This window comes from Archocentrus centrarchus, chromosome 19 (assembly GCF_007364275.1).
Source record: "Archocentrus centrarchus isolate MPI-CPG fArcCen1 chromosome 19, fArcCen1, whole genome shotgun sequence".
NCBI lineage: Eukaryota > Metazoa > Chordata > Actinopteri > Cichliformes > Cichlidae > Archocentrus > Archocentrus centrarchus.
Genome location: NC_044364.1, coordinates 6,624,147 through 6,641,712, shown reverse-complemented (window position 1 = coordinate 6,641,712; position 17,566 = coordinate 6,624,147). Strand labels below are relative to the sequence as shown.

The 17,566-nt window shown below is 40.8% G+C and overlaps 2 protein-coding genes across 4 annotated transcripts in view; both read left to right on the top strand.

Moving 5' to 3' along the window:
* Window positions 1–17,566, top strand: part of itga3b (integrin, alpha 3b) — a 34,032-nt gene that overhangs the window by 13,019 nt on the left and 3,447 nt on the right. Inside the window, exons 2-21 of the mRNA XM_030754422.1 lie at window positions 27–154; window positions 7,771–7,853; window positions 8,451–8,700; window positions 8,875–8,967; window positions 9,123–9,327; window positions 9,429–9,622; window positions 9,907–9,995; window positions 10,079–10,212; window positions 11,398–11,484; window positions 11,572–11,639; window positions 11,832–11,977; window positions 12,143–12,289; window positions 12,407–12,510; window positions 12,610–12,778; window positions 12,994–13,068; window positions 13,171–13,250; window positions 13,337–13,414; window positions 13,979–14,081; window positions 14,362–14,538; window positions 17,369–17,509. Of these exons, the coding sequence (XP_030610282.1) occupies window positions 27–154; window positions 7,771–7,853; window positions 8,451–8,700; window positions 8,875–8,967; window positions 9,123–9,327; window positions 9,429–9,622; window positions 9,907–9,995; window positions 10,079–10,212; window positions 11,398–11,484; window positions 11,572–11,639; window positions 11,832–11,977; window positions 12,143–12,289; window positions 12,407–12,510; window positions 12,610–12,778; window positions 12,994–13,068; window positions 13,171–13,250; window positions 13,337–13,414; window positions 13,979–14,081; window positions 14,362–14,538; window positions 17,369–17,509 (2,551 nt within the window). The remainder of the gene's footprint in view (window positions 1–26; window positions 155–7,770; window positions 7,854–8,450; window positions 8,701–8,874; window positions 8,968–9,122; window positions 9,328–9,428; window positions 9,623–9,906; window positions 9,996–10,078; window positions 10,213–11,397; window positions 11,485–11,571; window positions 11,640–11,831; window positions 11,978–12,142; window positions 12,290–12,406; window positions 12,511–12,609; window positions 12,779–12,993; window positions 13,069–13,170; window positions 13,251–13,336; window positions 13,415–13,978; window positions 14,082–14,361; window positions 14,539–17,368; window positions 17,510–17,566) is intronic.
* LOC115797880 (uncharacterized) lies at window positions 907–7,761 on the top strand. 3 transcript variants are annotated; one of them, XR_004021462.1, is made up of 2 exons: window positions 907–7,201; window positions 7,428–7,761. XR_004021462.1 is itself a non-coding variant. In XM_030754418.1 (2 exons), exon 2 carries the CDS (start codon window positions 2,138–2,140, stop codon window positions 6,737–6,739), a length of 4,602 nt encoding a protein of 1,533 aa, XP_030610278.1. In that variant the 5' UTR covers window positions 907–1,235; window positions 1,462–2,137; the 3' UTR covers window positions 6,740–7,761. The 3 variants fall into 3 exon arrangements, 2 of the variants coding, with proteins under 2 accessions (XP_030610278.1, XP_030610279.1); XM_030754418.1 differs by having other exon boundaries at window positions 907–1,235; window positions 1,462–7,761; XM_030754419.1 differs by having other exon boundaries at window positions 907–5,851; window positions 7,144–7,761.

The following is a 17,566-nucleotide window of genomic DNA, read 5'->3' as shown; positions in this document are numbered from 1 at the left end:
CTTCCTTTCTGTCTCTTTGTGCCTAGGCTTCTCGTAGGAGCGCCCAAGGAGAAAGCACCATCTCTACGAAATGTCAATGAAACCGGTGCCGTCTACTCGTGTCCCATTACAACCGACTCCACTGACTGCTCCAGAATGGGCCTGGTTACTGAAAGTAAGGTCATTGCAAAGCTCTGATGTGATGAGCTGTTTTGATATTTAACAAGGAAATGCATAGTTGCGATATTAAAGCAGCTTCGGAACAGGTCCATGGAGAGCTTTTAAGGAGCTCAAGATGGTTAATTTGCACTGATGCAAAAAATGTAAGGAAAATAGTCAATGACAGTCAGTGGACTACTGCACATATTGAACACTGTTCTTCTTAAAGGTGTTCACTCATTTGGTATTCTGATGATGGTGGCAGTGAGAGCTGTTTCTCTGAAGTCAGTCCAAAATATCCTACAGTTGTTCAGCTGGGTTGAGCTCTTGTAGAGGCCATGTTTTTCCAACATTTTCACATTCAATGACCAGCAATGAACCATCTTTACTAATAGTTTATGTAAGCACCTAAGCTTAAAGCTTAAAACTGATAATGCAAAGGGATGCAAACCGAAACAGCAAAGGCTGAGATATCATAAGGGGTAAAGGCCCAATTAGCAACGTTAAACCTATATTAAAATTTAGAGCTCCTTCAAATGAATCACCCCCACATGATCACATCAAGCTTTGTTTTTTGGATTTATGACACTCCATAATGCTTACTTCACAGAGCCACAGAAGACTCACACAGCTCTGGTCACAGGCTGAACTGTGCTCCCCACAATGAGTAAACTCTGGGTTTCCTCTTTACAGTATGGGGCCTCAAATAGATGTCAGTGATGAGAGGAACAAAAAAAAATAATGACCTTTAAATGGCAATCAGCAGTGTTACTGACAGAATTTATTCAATGCTCTTCTTTGTATGTCTGTAACAAATATTTGTAATGTTCCTTTAAGTAATGCGTTTGGTCCAGAACTCAGTGGAGCGGAAGTAACATTCAGTGCGGACTTTTTAGAGTGTGACACAAGCAACAAGGACTATGGGGGCGTGGGTTTCTGCATCTCCTCGCCATCTTCTTAAGTATATAAAGGACTCATGTCAGTTGTTATGGTGAAGTTATGTGTCAAGTCCAATTTTTGATCCGCTCATTGAGAAGAGTGAAGTGCAACTCCGAAGTTGATCGTATTTCTCCCGTTTGGTTACAGCAGGCAATGAGGTGCGTTCAAGGTGTCTGTTAATTTGAGTTTCCATGTAAATGTGATGAAACAGGCATTTTATGTCTGTAAACCTAACATGTACTGGGTTTATATTGGTCATAGTGTTATTATAAGGCATGTTACATGATGTCTAAATGATTGAAGTTTGCTGAATGTGTAAGAAAGGAATTAATGGTTACTGTTTAGGAATTGTGAGGTTTCTAAATACAATTTTTATTTTATTAGTTCTCACGATGGCAACGCTGAGTGATCCTGTTGGTGAGCTTGGAATAAACCATCTGTATATAAAGAACTTGTCCTCGTGGTGACTGACGGGAGTAACAGTGAGAACTCATCTGCTCCTTGAGAGTGGACGAGAAGGAAGTGAACACAACCCAAGTCGCCTACAAGAGATGTCCTTGCACAAGACTCCACCAGATGCCACCAGCCAAGAACGGGTTTGAATGTCCTAACAATACTAAGGAAAGACACAGTGAAGGGTTCAAGTGTGCTGCAGAAATTTAAGCTGAAGATCACCTACAAGTTTGGATGCTTTAAAGTGCAAGCAAATAGGTCCTAAGGTGTTTTCATTATATCTGCATCAAGAACATTCAAGTTTACGATAATTTAAAGTGTTGAGCTATTTATGCTTTCATATTATTGTTGGTAATTTCAGACCCATGCTACTGAAACTTTAAGTTTCACAAGTCTTGGACTTTAAGTTTGTAAGAATAGATTACTCAAAGTGTTCGCTGATATTCTGCAAGTTCATCTTCTGTGATTAATCCAACTTAACCACGTTTATATAATCAGTCTCTAAGAGGTGCTAATTTAAGTAATGTGAAATTGAGTGTGCATTGTTCATTTTTGTGGTTTTACTAAATCAACCCAAGTGCATCCATTCACCCCAACTGAATCCAACATGTCAGTCACAAATGCATCTAAAGATTATGATAAACATGAGGAAAGGAATAATACCAAACCCCAGGAATATCCTCCACTGTGCAGTTCTCCTCCACAGAACATAGATGGTCTGCAAGAAACCCAAGGAACATTAGAGGTTCAGACATCAACGAGTAAGTGTCCACAAACTACACAGGATGTACAACAAGCACCTCGCAAAAGCCATCGGTCACGAACATTAACTGAGAAGGGAAGAGAAATGTTGAAACCCAGGATTAAAGAGTTGGAACAAAGCTTCAAGATTAAGTATGAAAAGTGGAAGGTTCTAGCAAAGGATGCACATCATTCACTTTCTGGCAGCTGTTCAGATGAAGAGCTACAAACCATAATAAACAACATCTCCTGTGCATCCAGAGAACTAAATACAGCATATGAAAATTGGCGTAAGGTGGACAATCCTGATAATAATGCAAGACGCAGAATTGACAGCAGTGAAGAGATAACGAAAAATGTTATTGAGACTGCAAAATGTTATTTGAGAGGAAAGAAACCAGTTGACACACAGTTTATTGGACATGAATCTTTCTTAATGTCTGAGAAGTCATATCACACCAGCAAGCACTCACAGAGCGCTAGTGTGTGCAAAGACTCACAAAGATCATCAAGGGTCACCTCTAAGTGTTCCAGTGCAACATCCATGAGCAGACAAGAAGCTGCAGCTAAAATTGCTGCAGCTGAAGCAACTCTGGAAATTATACATGAACAGCAGTGTCAACAAGCAGAGCTTCTAAGACTGGAAGCTGAAGATAAAAGACAGATTGCAGAGCAAACAGCTGAAGCTTGTAGACGACGTTTAAGGATGGAGGAAGAAGAAGCCCTGCTAAAGGCAAAACTGGAGGTGGAAAATGCTGCCAGGCGGAAAATTTTGGAAGACAAGCGAAGGGAACTGGAACGGTTGGAAGCAATCAAACAGCTAAGTGCTGCGAAGGCATCAATGCAAGTATATGAGCAAGATGAAAATTCAGAAGAAGAAATTAGGCAGTTGCTACATGATTGCAGATTGGAAAGGGAGAAGGAGAGTGACAGAATTGACTACAAGGGTCGAAATGTTAACGCACCAGAGCTTCCTTCTCCACAACATACCGTTACACAGCCACTGCATGATGGCAGTATAGCAGCACTTGCTAGGGTGTTGGCAGATTCTATCAGTGCCAGTCGTCTTCCTATACCAGAGCCAACTGTATTCAGTGGTGACCCTCTGAAGTATAAGAATTGGAAAGCTGCCTTTCAAACTTTGATAGACAGAAAAAATATACTGGCATCTGAAAAAATCTACTATTTAGGCAAGTACGTTGGTGGACCAGCTAAGAAGGCCATTGAAAATTATTTCCTGCTAGGCACAGAGGCTGCTTACATTACAGCATGGGAGGTTTTAGAGGAAAGATTTGGAAACTCTTTCCTTATTGCAAAGGCCTTCAGAGACAAACTAAATGCATGGCCCAAGATTGGCTCCAAGGACAGCTTAGAGCTTCAGGAGTTTGTAGACTTCCTGCGTAGCTGTGAAACTGCGGTAACCCAGATTAATGGATTAGAGATTCTTAATGATTGCAACGAAAATCAAAAAATCCTCTCCAAGCTTCCTGACTGGCTGACTTCAAGGTGGAATCGAAAGGTCTTAATAATAGAAGAAGAAACTGGAAGATTTCCAAGCTTTAGCCAGTTTGTACAGTTTCTTATTAAGGAAGCAAAGATTGCATGCAATCCTGTTACCTCACTCCATGCTTTGAAACAATGTGATGGGGAAAGGGCCAAACCACAAGGAAAGCGGGGTCATGCAGCTAAGGTTCTATCAACAAACAGTGATGAGAAGAGTGACACCTTAACTTGTGTATTTTGTGAAAGATCAGGTCACAGTTTGTACAAGTGTAGAAGATTTCTGGAAAAACCAACAGTAGAACGACACAAGTTTGTTCAAGAAAGTAAACTGTGCTTTGGCTGTCTCAAACCTGGACATCATTCGAGAGACTGTAAGAATAGAAATACTTGCAGTACATGCCAGAAAAGGCATCCGACTTGCTTACATGAGGATCGGAAGGAAGAACAGAAGTCAGGAAAGTTTGAAAGAACAAAGGAAGGCGATAGCTGCAGGAAAAGAAACGAACAAGTAGAAGAAACCAGAGCAAGACAAATAAGTGAGGTGACATCTAACAGAGTTCAGCATGACAACACCAGCACTCAGACATCCACAATTATTCCTGTGTGGGTTTCAGCAGTGAAAGAGCCTAACAAAGAAACACTTGTTTATGCACTCCTTGATACACAGAGTGACACAACTTTCATTCTTGAAGAGACAGCACGTTCTCTAAAGGCAAAGGGTGAACAGGTCAAACTCAAGTTATCTACCATGGCCTCTAAGACTACTGTTGTATCATGCCAAAGGCTCTCTGGTTTGCAAGTCAGAGGATTCAATTCAGAGAAGAAAATAACTCTTCCTACAGCTTACACAAGGAAATTCATTCCTGCAAATAGAGATCATATCCCTACACCAGAGACAGCTAGGGCATGGGCTCATCTTGAGCACATCGCTGATAAGTTAGCTCTTCCTCAAAGTTGTGAAGTTGGCTTACTAATTGGCTACAACTGTTCACAAGCTCTTCTTCCTAGAGAAGTGGTGTCTGGTGAAGAAAATCAACCATTTGCACAGAGAACAGACTTAGGATGGAGCATTATTGGATATGCCAGCCCATACATGGATGGTGGAGACGCTATTGGAGTGAGCCATCAAGTTATCACAAGGCAAGTGACACCATCACTCCAGCTTCCATCCAGTCGCAACCATGAAGTTCACTATGTGTGCAGGACACAGATCAAAGAAGTAATCTCATCTGACCAATGGAACTATGTTGCCTCAGAGGACAACCCTGCTGACCACTCTTCTAGGGGACTGACAGCTGTACAGCTAAAGACATCGAACTGGTTTAGAGGCCCAGATTTTCTGTGGCAACTACAGCTCCCAAGTAGGTTGATCATGGTGGGAGAGATTTCAGAAAATGACCCAGAACTACGAAAGGCTCATGCCCACAACCTTCAATCAAGGGAAGAGAGGTCGCTGCTTGATCGTCTTGAAAGGTTTTCAGATTGGACAAGAGCAGTACGGGCAGTAGCCACACTGAAACGTAGAGCGAAGGGCCAGAAACTAAGGTCCAATGAACCCACAACCTTGGAAGAACATAAGGAAGCAGAAGTTTTTCTTATAAGACTGGTTCAAGCCATGCACTTCCCTAAGAACACAATGAGTCGTAAGCAAAATGGACAAATCAAAGCAACTGACAAGACAAACAAATTGCACAAATTAAACCCATTCCTTGATGAGCAGGGTGTGCTCAGGGTAGGAGGGCGTTTAACCCACTCCAGTCTTCACCCTCACGTGAAACACCCAGCTATCCTTCCCAAGGAAAACCATTTGTCAACACTCCTTATCAAGCATTATCATGAAAGGGTGCAACACCAGGGACGGGGTATGACTGTTAATGAACTGCGAGCCAATGGTGTTTGGATTCTTGGATGCAGTAAGGCAGTCTCGTCACATATTTACAACTGCACAAGGTGTAGGAAGTATAGACGCAGCACTGAAGAACAACGGATGGCTGACCTCCCACAAGAGCGTGCAGAGTTGACTCCACCCTTTACATACTGTGGGATGGACTGCTTTGGACCCATCTATATTAAAGAGGGAAGAAAGGAGTTAAAACGTTACGGACTTTTACTGACATGCATGTGCTCCAGAGCCATACATATCGAGATGCTCAATGACTTAACAACGGATGCATTGATCAATGCTCTGCGCTCATTTATTGCATTGCGTGGAAGTGTCAGACAACTTCGCTGTGATCAAGGCAGCAACTTTATGGGTGCAAGGCGTGAGTTTGCTGAAGCTATGAAGGAGATGGATGGAGAGAAACTCAAAAAATTTGGATGTGAGTTCATTATGAATACTCCATCTGCGAGTCATCAAGGTGGCCTTTGGGAACGGCAAATACGAACGGTACGTAATGTCCTTTCATCCATCCTTGACCAGTCGGATAAAAGACTTGACAGCAGTTCTTTAAGAACTTTCCTCTACGAGGTTATGGCAATTGTAAACAGCAGGCCATTAACAACAGAACATTTGCACAATCCATCTGGTCCAGAACCTTTGACGCCTAATCACATCTTGACTATGAAGTCCAGCGTTATTGCTCCCCCTCCTGGAAGGTTTATCAAGGAAGATCTGTACCTTCAAAAACGATGGCGCAGAGTACAGTTCCTAGCCAACAGCTTTTGGGCACGGTGGAAGAAGGAATATTTGTTAAATCTTCAGAACCGGCAAAAATGGAGCAAGGTGAGAAGAAATGCAAAGGTCAACGATATTGTGCTACTTAAGGATGATTCTGCACCACGTAACCAGTGGAAAATGGCAAGGATCACGGATGTGTATCCAGGGAAGGACGGACAAGTGAGAAGCATCAGGCTGTTGATCAGCGATTCAACTTTAGATAATAAGGGAAGGCGGACCACAAAACCCACCTATCTTGAGAGGCCCATTCAGAAGATAGTAACTTTACTAGAAGCTGATGGATGAATCATTTTCACACCTTTCACACTTGACACCTTTCGTACTTTTCACGCTAGTTGTTCTTTAATCTCAAATGTGATTTGTTATGATTCACAATGGTTCAATTTAACGCAAAATCACAGGTGATTTGGTGGGAGTGTTACTGACAGAATTTATTCAATGCTCTTCTTTGTATGTCTGTAACAAATATTTGTAATGTTCCTTTAAGTAATGCGTTTGGTCCAGAACTCAGTGGAGCGGAAGTAACATTCAGTGCGGACTTTTTAGAGTGTGACACAAGCAACAAGGACTATGGGGGCGTGGGTTTCTGCATCTCCTCGCCATCTTCTTAAGTATATAAAGGACTCATGTCAGTTGTTATGGTGAAGTTATGTGTCAAGTCCAATTTTTGATCCGCTCATTGAGAAGAGTGAAGTGCAACTCCGAAGTTGATCGTATTTCTCCCGTTTGGTTACAGCAGGCAATGAGGTGCGTTCAAGGTGTCTGTTAATTTGAGTTTCCATGTAAATGTGATGAAACAGGCATTTTATGTCTGTAAACCTAACATGTACTGGGTTTATATTGGTCATAGTGTTATTATAAGGCATGTTACATGATGTCTAAATGATTGAAGTTTGCTGAATGTGTAAGAAAGGAATTAATGGTTACTGTTTAGGAATTGTGAGGTTTCTAAATACAATTTTTATTTTATTAGTTCTCACGATGGCAACGCTGAGTGATCCTGTTGGTGAGCTTGGAATAAACCATCTGTATATAAAGAACTTGTCCTCGTGGTGACTGACGGGAGTAACAAGCAGGCTTCCTCATTTTCTATTAAGGACTTAATGAGATCATCTCAGTAAAATCATTCAACACCCTTTTTTTCCTGTATGCTAGTTTGTTTTGTTTAATCTGGTTATAAACTTCGTATTCACATAAAAGAATGTGGAACATTATACAACAGTGTTCAAGTAATTACCTTACCTTCAACGCCAGCCTGCTGACAATTTAAAACTTTCACTTTAACACCTGACCTAACTCCTGTGACACATCCACAGCAAATCCCACTGAGATGGTGGAGGGCATGTGGTTGGGCGTGACAGTGGCCAGTCAGAGGAGCCAGCCGGCAGGACGCGTGCTGGTGAGATGACTTCCTGTTTCATTCTGAGTCACTGCTCCTGGTGATGTGTTATGTACACAGCAGGGTGAGACAGGTTTTTTTTTTTTAATTATTTAATGTAACAGAAGGCACATTCAACTTGTTGCAAATGAGAGAGGATGACACATGCAGGGAGGAAATGCCATAAGGTGTAATGTTTAGGGATAAGAAGTTTTATTTTCATGAAGGGATTTTTTTTTTTGCCCTTTTGCATACGAATAATTGATGATTATTTGTATATTTTTGAAAATATTGACATACAGATCAATATAAAATATAATATAGTGGACAACAAATTTTACTGTACTTTCAATGGTGAATAATAAATGTTTGTTTTTTTTTTTTAAAGAAAACTAAAATTAATATGTGGCTCAGAGAAATGGATCATGTCATGTAACTGCTCACACTGTTCCCACTGTGTAAGTTAAAGAGCCACTGGTTTTATTATATGGATGTTTGGGTTTAATATGCACTGGGTTTAATTTAAGCTGCTTTTCCAAGTCACTCTCAGCTTAAGCACCGTCGGGCTGGGTTTCTGTTGTGACACATTACTACGTCAACATTTTCTCTGGTGTCCAGGCATGTGGACATCGCTACGTGAAGTTTATCCAACGTGGCTCAGAGAACCACTGGCGGATGATAGGAAAGTGTTACATAAGGAGCAATGACCTGACCTATGACCCAAATGATGACTGGCAGACATACAGTTATGAGGTCTGCAATCCCTACTACGACATGGAGTATGAGGGCATGTGTAGCATGGGCATCTCAGGTGGCATGACGGACACTGATGTCTATATAGGCTCTGCAGGAAGCTACATGTGGCAAGGTGGGAACTGTTGAGTTAATGAGTTTTACCTACTGCTTAAATAGTGGGAACATTTTATTTGGAAGAATTACGACTCTATGCAAGTCTGTTGACTTCTGGTGTTGTCTTGGATACCTTTTGAATTATGTGTTAAGCTGGTTTTTACATTGTTGTCTGATTCAATTTGTTTTAAAGGAAATATTCATGTAATATGGAGAGATCCGGTGGAACCCTTGTTATCTTCTGAAATAACATTTGGAGATCTAAATACACGATACAGTTATATAGGCAAGTATTTGTTCATCTTTGCATCATTTCAAACAGCAAATCCTTGGAAAACTTAGTACGGTACACTCTCCTCCTGCTTTGAAGATGTGTTAGCCTTCCTACTGTCAGATTAAATCGTATTGTCAGCAGTGATTCTCAAGCACTTTCATCCACAGGTTATTCAGTTCTCGAAGAGCAGAAGCTGCTGAGCAGTGATGGCTTCACATTGGTGACAGGGTCTCCCAGACATGACTCTAAGGGTGCTGTGATGTTTGGGAATAAGACTCAAAAAGTCATTTCACTGGCACAGATCATTCCTGGGGAACAAGTGGGTTCCTACTTTGGAAACAGCCTGGCAGTCACAGACCTGAACAATGACAGGTGTGTTTCTACACCAAGAAAGTGTAACTGTGGGAATATTTAGGAATATTTAGACACATGTATGTATTTTTGTATTCACATGTTTCTCTTGTGTATTCTAGTTGGAATGACCTCATCGTGGGCGCTCCATTTTACTTTGACCATATCAATGACAAGGGAGGAGCAGTGTACGTTTTCATGAACGAAAATGGATTTTTCCAGAAGACCACCAAAGTGGTGCTGAAGGGCCCATCCCATTCTGCGTTCGGACTTGCAGTGGCTGCCATTGGTGACATCAACCAAGATGGATTCCAAGGTATGACTCTGAATCTGTCAAAACAGTTACATCAAAGAGGTGGACCAGACCACAGGTAAACTGTAGTGTGGGCATAAAGTATACTAAAGGAATATTTTAATAATTTCAGCAGTTAAAAAAAAAAAAAGATGCATATAAACTGTTGTGTTTCAAATTAGTCCTGAAAATATACTCTACTCCCACCTAGAGGACAAATATTTTCCATGCACAGATCTGTGTTTAGTTTATTTATTTTTCCCCAGCAGTTTGCCTTTTCATGTTTCCTGCACTGTTAATGTCTGCAGACATTGCTGTTGGAGCGCCGTTCCACGAGACAGGAATGGTCTATATATGGATGGGAAGTAAAACGGGACTGTTAAAGGAGCCTCATCAGGTAATATCTGATATTGTGGGGACAGTTCACAGCTTCATGCAAAGTACTGTACTGAAAACCTGTGTCAATGATGCCCTCTGCAGGTCATTAAGGGTAAGTCAGTGGGGAACGGATTCCAGACCTTTGGCTACTCCATCAGTGGAGGGATGGACGTGGATGACAACGGTTACCCTGATATCTTAGTCGGCTCTCTGGATAATCGCATTGCTCTGCTCAGGTAGACACAGTCCCAAAAGTTAAACAAGATATTTCGCTCAACAATCAAACATTAGTGAACATGTTTTACAAACTCCTCCAGAATCCACAAGATAACTGTAAAATAAATTAGTGTTAAGTTAAAAGCAAAGATTTTTTATTAAAAGGATGATTAATTGCTGTGAGTACAAGTATACAAGACAATACATTATGTGCAGGACATTAAACATTGTTCAGTCTACTTTCTGATGTGTCCCTCAATATATACTCACTGGACACTTTATTAGGTACTCCTTGCTAGTACCAAATTGGACCCCCCTTTTTGCCTTTAGAACTGACTTGATTCTTTGTGGCACAGATTCGGCGGGGTGCTGGATTTTGGTCCATATTGTCATGACAGCATCACACAGTTGCTGTAGTATTGTCAGCTGTTCCACCACATCCCAAAGTTGCTCTGTTAGATTGAGATTTGGTGACTGTTGAGGCCATTTGAGTGCAGTGAACTCACTGTTATGCTCAGGAAAGCAGATGGGTATGCTGTGGTCATAAAGGGATGCACATAGTCAGCAACAATACAGTTAAACAATGCTTAGTTGATACTAAGGGGCCCAAAGTGTGCCAAGAAAAAAACCTCCCTACACCGTTACACCAACAACCTGAACTGTTGATACAAGGCAGGATGGATCCATGCTTCGCCAACAGAGATGCTCTTCTGCATACGAGTGGTTATTTGAGTTGCCATTGGCTTCCTAACAACTTGAAGCAATCTGGCCATTCTCCTTTGACCTCTGACATCAACAAGACCTTATCAAGCAAAGAACTGCTGCTAACAGGATATTTTCTCTTTTTTTGGTCCATTCTCTGTAAACTCTAGAGATGGTTGTGCGAGAAAATCCCAGCAGATCAGCAGTTTCTGAAATACTCAGATTAACCTGTCTGGCTGAAATCCCCTAAAATCTCATGTGCCTAAATGCGTGAGTTGTTGCCATGTGATTGGCTGATATTTGTATTAACGAGCAGTTAAGAAAAAAGTGGCCAGTGAGTGTATGTATAAATATGTAGCAATTTTTCATACAGTGACATAAGCTATGACATAAACTATTTTTTTTACATCTGTTATTTTTCAGTATTAATGGAGTTATTGTTCTTCTTATTCTGATTCATTTATTTCTTATATTTTTATGTTTTTTCTTTTTTTTTTAATCAGAGCTCGACCAGTTGTGCACTTAACCCAAGAATTCACTGTCGAGCCCAAGATTGTGGATGCTGATCTGTGCTCTGGAAATAAATTATGGTGAGACATCTCCTAAGTTTACACAATTCTGCAACTGGCTTATTCAGTGCTTTTCCAACCAGTTCTTCTTCTCTTTGTGCTTCACAGCATTACAGCCACTCTGTGCATGTCTTTCACTCTAAGCAATGGAAACAAAGATTTCAAGAGAAGTATCAGTAAGTCCTTCTTTAGATGAATTATTGATTTTGTTTCATGTTACAAACGACGTGATATTCAAATGAGCGATGTTTTCAGCTTACAAATACATTTATTATGATGTGAATTCTTTATGTTGTCAAGAAATGTAAAATATTTCTTTACTGCATTAACTTGCTTTAATGTTTTCTGCTCGTTTCTACTTCGTAAAGCGGTGACGTATACTGTGGCAGCCGACAAGGTGAAAAGAGGAAGCCCTCGTGTTCGTTTCCAGACAAATAATGCTGACACTTACATCGGCAGCATGAGCGTGCCATCTTCCAAATCTGTGTGTCAGACTCTGAATCTGGTTGTAGTGGTGAGGACGCAACACAAATATATTGCAAATGTTGTGTTGATGTGTTTGTGTTCTTGTTGAGTAACTGGTGTGGACAGTTTGTTTTCATCAGCAAGCTGCTGCTACCTGATAGCTGTGTGTTTAGACAAAAACAACAACAACAAAATCTCTGGAATGAATTTACAGGAACCTGTGAAGGACAAACTGGATCCCGTGGTCTTCCTCGTCAACGTTTCATTACATGAACCAACACCTAAAGCCGAGAAATCCCCACAGAACCTGGACTTCTTCCCAATTCTGAGCACGGAGCAGAAACTCAGTCAAAGAACTGAGGTACAGAGTGGAGCATGCGCTCCATTCACAGGCTTCATTTTGGAAAACAATAAGAGCTTGTACAGTACAGTCCTCCTGTAAGATATGATACAAAGTTACTTATTCTATTTCCTGCAGATTCACTTTCAGAAGGCATGTGGGCCAGACAACAAATGTACCAGTAACCTGCAGCTGACAGCAAAGTTTGTTGAACAAGATAATGAAGACAAGCCTTATCCCAGGTGAATTTACATAGTGAATGACCAAGACTCCTCCATTTATAGAAGCCATTGCCAAAATAATCATTGAATGAAAAACTAATACATGTTGTCTCTGTACAGTCAGGGCAAACATCAAGTGCTCCAGTTCAACAGCACTGTGAAGAAAGTAGGACTGATGGTAGAAGTTACCAACTATCCCTCTGCTGGGAAGGTGGCTGAGGACGCCCACCAAGTCATACTGAATGTCACCATCCCTGAAGTTCTGAAATACTCTGGTGTCAGATCAACGGTATGTCCACTGGAGGGCAGAAGATGCCTTTATATATAGATATATATTAAATCCTTCTTTTCATTTTTTTTCTTTATTCATGGGCAAAAGTACAGTAAGTTCTTGTTAATTTTGATAATTATAATTTTTTTTTTAAAGCTTCTTAAAGATTACATGCTGTATTGTTGGGTCATGTTTATTACCGTTAATTACCTGTTTATTACCTCTGTGTTTAGAACAACAAAGTTGAGTGCTCTCTTCACGATACAGTCATTTGTGATGTGGGGAATCCAGTTAGTGAAAATGAAACGGTAGGTCTGAATAATTGACAGTGATTTTTTTTTTTTTAATTTCTCCTACTGAGCAGATGGGTTTGCAACAGTTCTCATTTGCTTGCGTTGCTTCATTTTTAGGTGTCTTTCCTGCTCGTGTTTGAGACATCGGGGATCACCCTACGCACACAAGAGATTGAGTGTCAGCTGCTTCTGTCGACGTAAGGGCTTTATATTGTATTTTGTTCTTGCTCAGTACTCAACATTAAAAAAATCAGGCTGATGCACAATGTTGGAATCTCTTCAGTCTTAGTGAACAGAGTGACCTAATGCCCGTGCCTGTGGCCTTGCTGATTGAAAACACCATTCGCCCCATCTTCTCCATGTAAGTCCCTGTAAATAGCTAATGTTTTATGGCACGTTGTACAGTCGCCGTTCTCAGTAATGTTTTTGTGGGGCCAGCACACGAATGGAAAAAAAAACTGCTGAACATTTCATCCATCCATGTGGGTGTTGACCCCGGGCACCTACACCACAATCATTTGAACAGTTGAAAAATTAAAAGTGACGCGGGCATTTAATACATAAGCCAACTGATTACTGACTACACAGACTACAAGCATGATGGGAAGCAAGTGGCATCCAGACAGCCTGCATTTATTACAGTACTAAAGTATTATGTCAAACTGCACCACTAACACATGTCTGTCAGGTCAGGAATGTCTCCTGTGCTGCTAGGGGACCTTTCAGGTTTGTTTGATGTGTGCTTTTTTTTTTTCCTGCGCTGCCCTCAACCATCTCCCAAAATTGGTACCCAGTCATCAAAAATTTGAGAACTCCTGCTGTACATAAAGAGCACATAAATAAAATGGTCAGCACATCATGCAACACTCCTCATTGTTTGTTTACTTGCACTGTGTGAAACACTTCTATCTTTTAACTTATCCAGGCCAGATCCGGTGGTGCAAACAAAGTTTGGTGGGACAGTGAGGGGCGAGTCGGCTATGGTCAACACAAGTGACGTGGGCAGTCTGGTGGAGTTCACCTTTAATGTGAGTCATCTTCACCACTCTGAGATTGTACATTGTATCTATAATATGTGTGCTGCTCACCCACATTTCCATCATCCCCACCCTGTCTTTGAAGCCAACACTTCAGAAGTTTAATATTGCGTCGGCTGTGGAATGTTGTGTCAGCCATGGTTTGTGGTTTAAATGTGAGCAGGGGTGGATACTGTTTAGGAGTTACAGTCAAGCTCACCATGTTGTTATTTCACACCATCTGTTGTATTTCAGTTCTATTTTTAATGCTGCTGACTGCTTTTACCTCTAGGTGAACACAATGGAACAACCACTGGGAGACATGGGAACCCTGGCTGTGGAGTTTGAGTGGCCCCATGAGGTACCAAATGGCAAGTGGCTGCTGTACCTGACGAAGATTGTTGTCAAGGGGAACTCAGAAATGGAGTGTAAACCGCCAGGAAATGTTGTCAACGAGCTTAACCTAACTGTGAGGTCCTTTTTTATAACTTTGGGTTTGAAACGTATCTAATGAAGTTGTTCTCATCGAGTCTGCATCTACAGTGGGGGGAAATAATTTGTAGGTTTGTTCATTTACAAAGAAATAAACAGTCTCCAATTTTTATGGTAGTTTAATTAAATTGTCACGTTTACTTTAATGTCAACAAAAATCCAGAAAAACACATTACATGAGTGAAATAAGCATTGGATCCCCAAGCAAAACATGACTTAGTGGAGAAACCCTTGTTGGCGAGCACAGCCGTAAGATGTTTCTTGTAGTTGGTCACCAGGTTTGCACACATCTCAGGAGGGATTTTGGCCCACTACTCTTTACAGAAACTCTCTAAAGCCTTTAGGTGTCTTGACTGCTGCTTGTCAACTCAAAGCTTCAGCACCCTCCATAGATTTTCTATAGGACTGTGATCTGGAGACTCTATGACCTTAATGTGCTTCTTCTTTAGCCACTCATTTGTTGCCTTGGCTGGAAAACTTGTTCACAACCCATCTTCAGTGTTCTGGCTGAGGGAAGGAGTTTCTCGTCCAAGATTTTACGGTGCACGGCCCTGTCCATTGGCCCCTCAATACAGTGAAGTTGTCCTGTACCCTTAGCAGAAAAACAGCCCCAAACCATAATGTTCCCACCTCTGTGCTTGACTGCAGATGGTGTTCTTTGAGTCATACTCGGCATTTCTTTTTCTGTCTTTTGTGGGACAAGCTGATACCACATTTCCATTTCTGAATAATCACACCAAAAGTTGTCACCTTCTCACCAAGCTTCTTGCTGGCGGTCTTGTAGTCCATTCCAGCCTTGTGTAGGTCTACAATCTTGTCCCTGATGTCCTTTGACAGCTCTTTGGTCTTGCCCATGGTGGTGGAGTGGTAGAAATTGATTCTGTGGACAAGTGTGCTTTATGCAAATAATGAGTTGAGATCAGGAGTATCTTTAATTAATTTGATTTGATTGTAGGCTGTGTGTCACATATGCATATGTAGGGGATCAATTTCTTATTTCACTCAATGGCATGCAAATCGATTTATAACTTTTATGTAATGTGTGTGTGTGTATTTATAAAGCACATTCAAAGCAACAGAGCTGACCAAAGTGCTATACATATAATAGTAATGTCACACAATAAGAAAATAAAAATACAAAATGCAGTTTACACACACACACACACATACACAAATAACCATAAATAAGACAACAAAACCAAAAACAACCAAACTATATGAACAGCTGTCACTGTGGCTTAAAAGCCAAGGAGTATAGATGGGTTTTAAGAGGTACTTTAAAAATCTGCAGGCTGGGGGTCAGCCTAACATGCACCTCATTCCACAGTTTAGGGGCTATGGCTGAGAAAGTTTGACACCCTCTCCCCCCCACCCCGGTTCTTAAGTCTTGTCTTCAGGACAAGAAGGAACAACTGATCAGTTACTATCATTTCTTTGTAGGGGCAGGTAAATTTGAGAATTATCAGCAAAAATGTGGAAAGAGATGCCATATCTTTTCAAAATGGATCCTGGGGGGGAGAATGTAAACGGAGAAAAAAATTGGACCCAGAATCAAACACATAAAAACAGCACTGAGGATGATGGTAGAGCTATCAAAACAGGGGGGGTACCTTTAATCCCCACACAGTGCTTTAGATGAGAAATGAGGATACTGTGTCAAAAGCAGCTGTCAAATCTAAAAGCATTAGAATAGTAGAATCCACTGAGCTAGTAGCTAATAAAAGATCATTAAAAACTTTTAAAAGTGCTGATTCTGTGCCGTGAGCATTAAAACTAGATTGGAATATCTCAAGAATCCTTTGCATATGTAAAAAGGATTGAAACTGTAAAAGAACAGCTTTCCCAAAATCTTTGAAGATTTGTTTTGTTTTGTTTTGTTTTTTTGTTTTTTTTTATAGTAAGCTTTTAATAGTTTATCTTTCTACCACTTGCGTTCTGCTTTCCTGCAGTCTCATCTGGCACCACGAACTGTTTCATTCAGCCACGGTTCAGGTTTCAGGTTTCATAGTTTTAAGCAGAATATTCTGACAGGTTTCAGAAATAAAGAGGTTAACTCCTCAGTATTTAAACAGAGGGAGGACGCACTATTAAAAGATGCAAAGAACTAAACAGCAGTCATAGGTTTAAACATGTGACAGATGCTTTGAATTAAATGCTAATATCAGCATACAGATATGCTAAAATGCTGATGTTTAGCACTTGTTTATTTCAATTATTCATTCATTAGCACGCTAACTTTTACTCATTAGAACTAAACAGAAAGCGCAGCTGAACCATCAACTCTGAGACAAATTTTCAGCCCCTGAGCCTCATCACTAAATACAGTACTTATTCAGTTCTCACACTACATAGACTTGTTGCTTTATCAACTTTTGATAAATCTATAAGCACAGATTCACTGAGCCAGGTGGACATCAAGAAGTTTAAATGTACTTAAAACTGACTGACGGTGAGTGTGTGAGTGGTTCGCTGATGTCAGCGTGAACTGAAGCAGTCGCAGCAGTGTGAATAAATGTCAGTTTTAGAAAAAGTGGTGTCAAAATGGTCTAAATGCCAAACCACTGTTCAGAAATACATTGAGGGGGAAAAAAAAAAAACATCTGTGTCGCCACATACAGACCTCACAAAGCCCCAAATAGAAAGTCATAATGCGTGCAGACTATATTTAGACCGTGGAAATGACAATGCTATTCTGAGAAAATTTAGTAATGTCTTTATCAAAACCAGTAATTAGCCCTCTGATGTAATGTCTCTGTCTCCTCTGCTTCCTCTTTGCTTTTTCTCCTACTCCCTCTCCTGTCTTGCAGTTGTCAGAGAGCAGGCCCAAGCGTACTAAACGACAGATTGTAGTGGAAGATGAGTATGGCGTGACCCAGCCAAATATTAATGAGCCACAGGCAGCAATCACACTGCTTGGTACTCAAAAAGAGCACAGGACTTACCTGTTGGTAAGTCCTAGATATATATTCACCTTGCATAATCATGTGTATGTGTGACATATATAT

Coding starts and splice junctions, on each gene's coding strand:
- LOC115797880 (XM_030754418.1), top strand. CDS start 2,138: ATGTCAGTCACAAATGCATCTAAAGATTATGATAAACATGAGGAAAGG.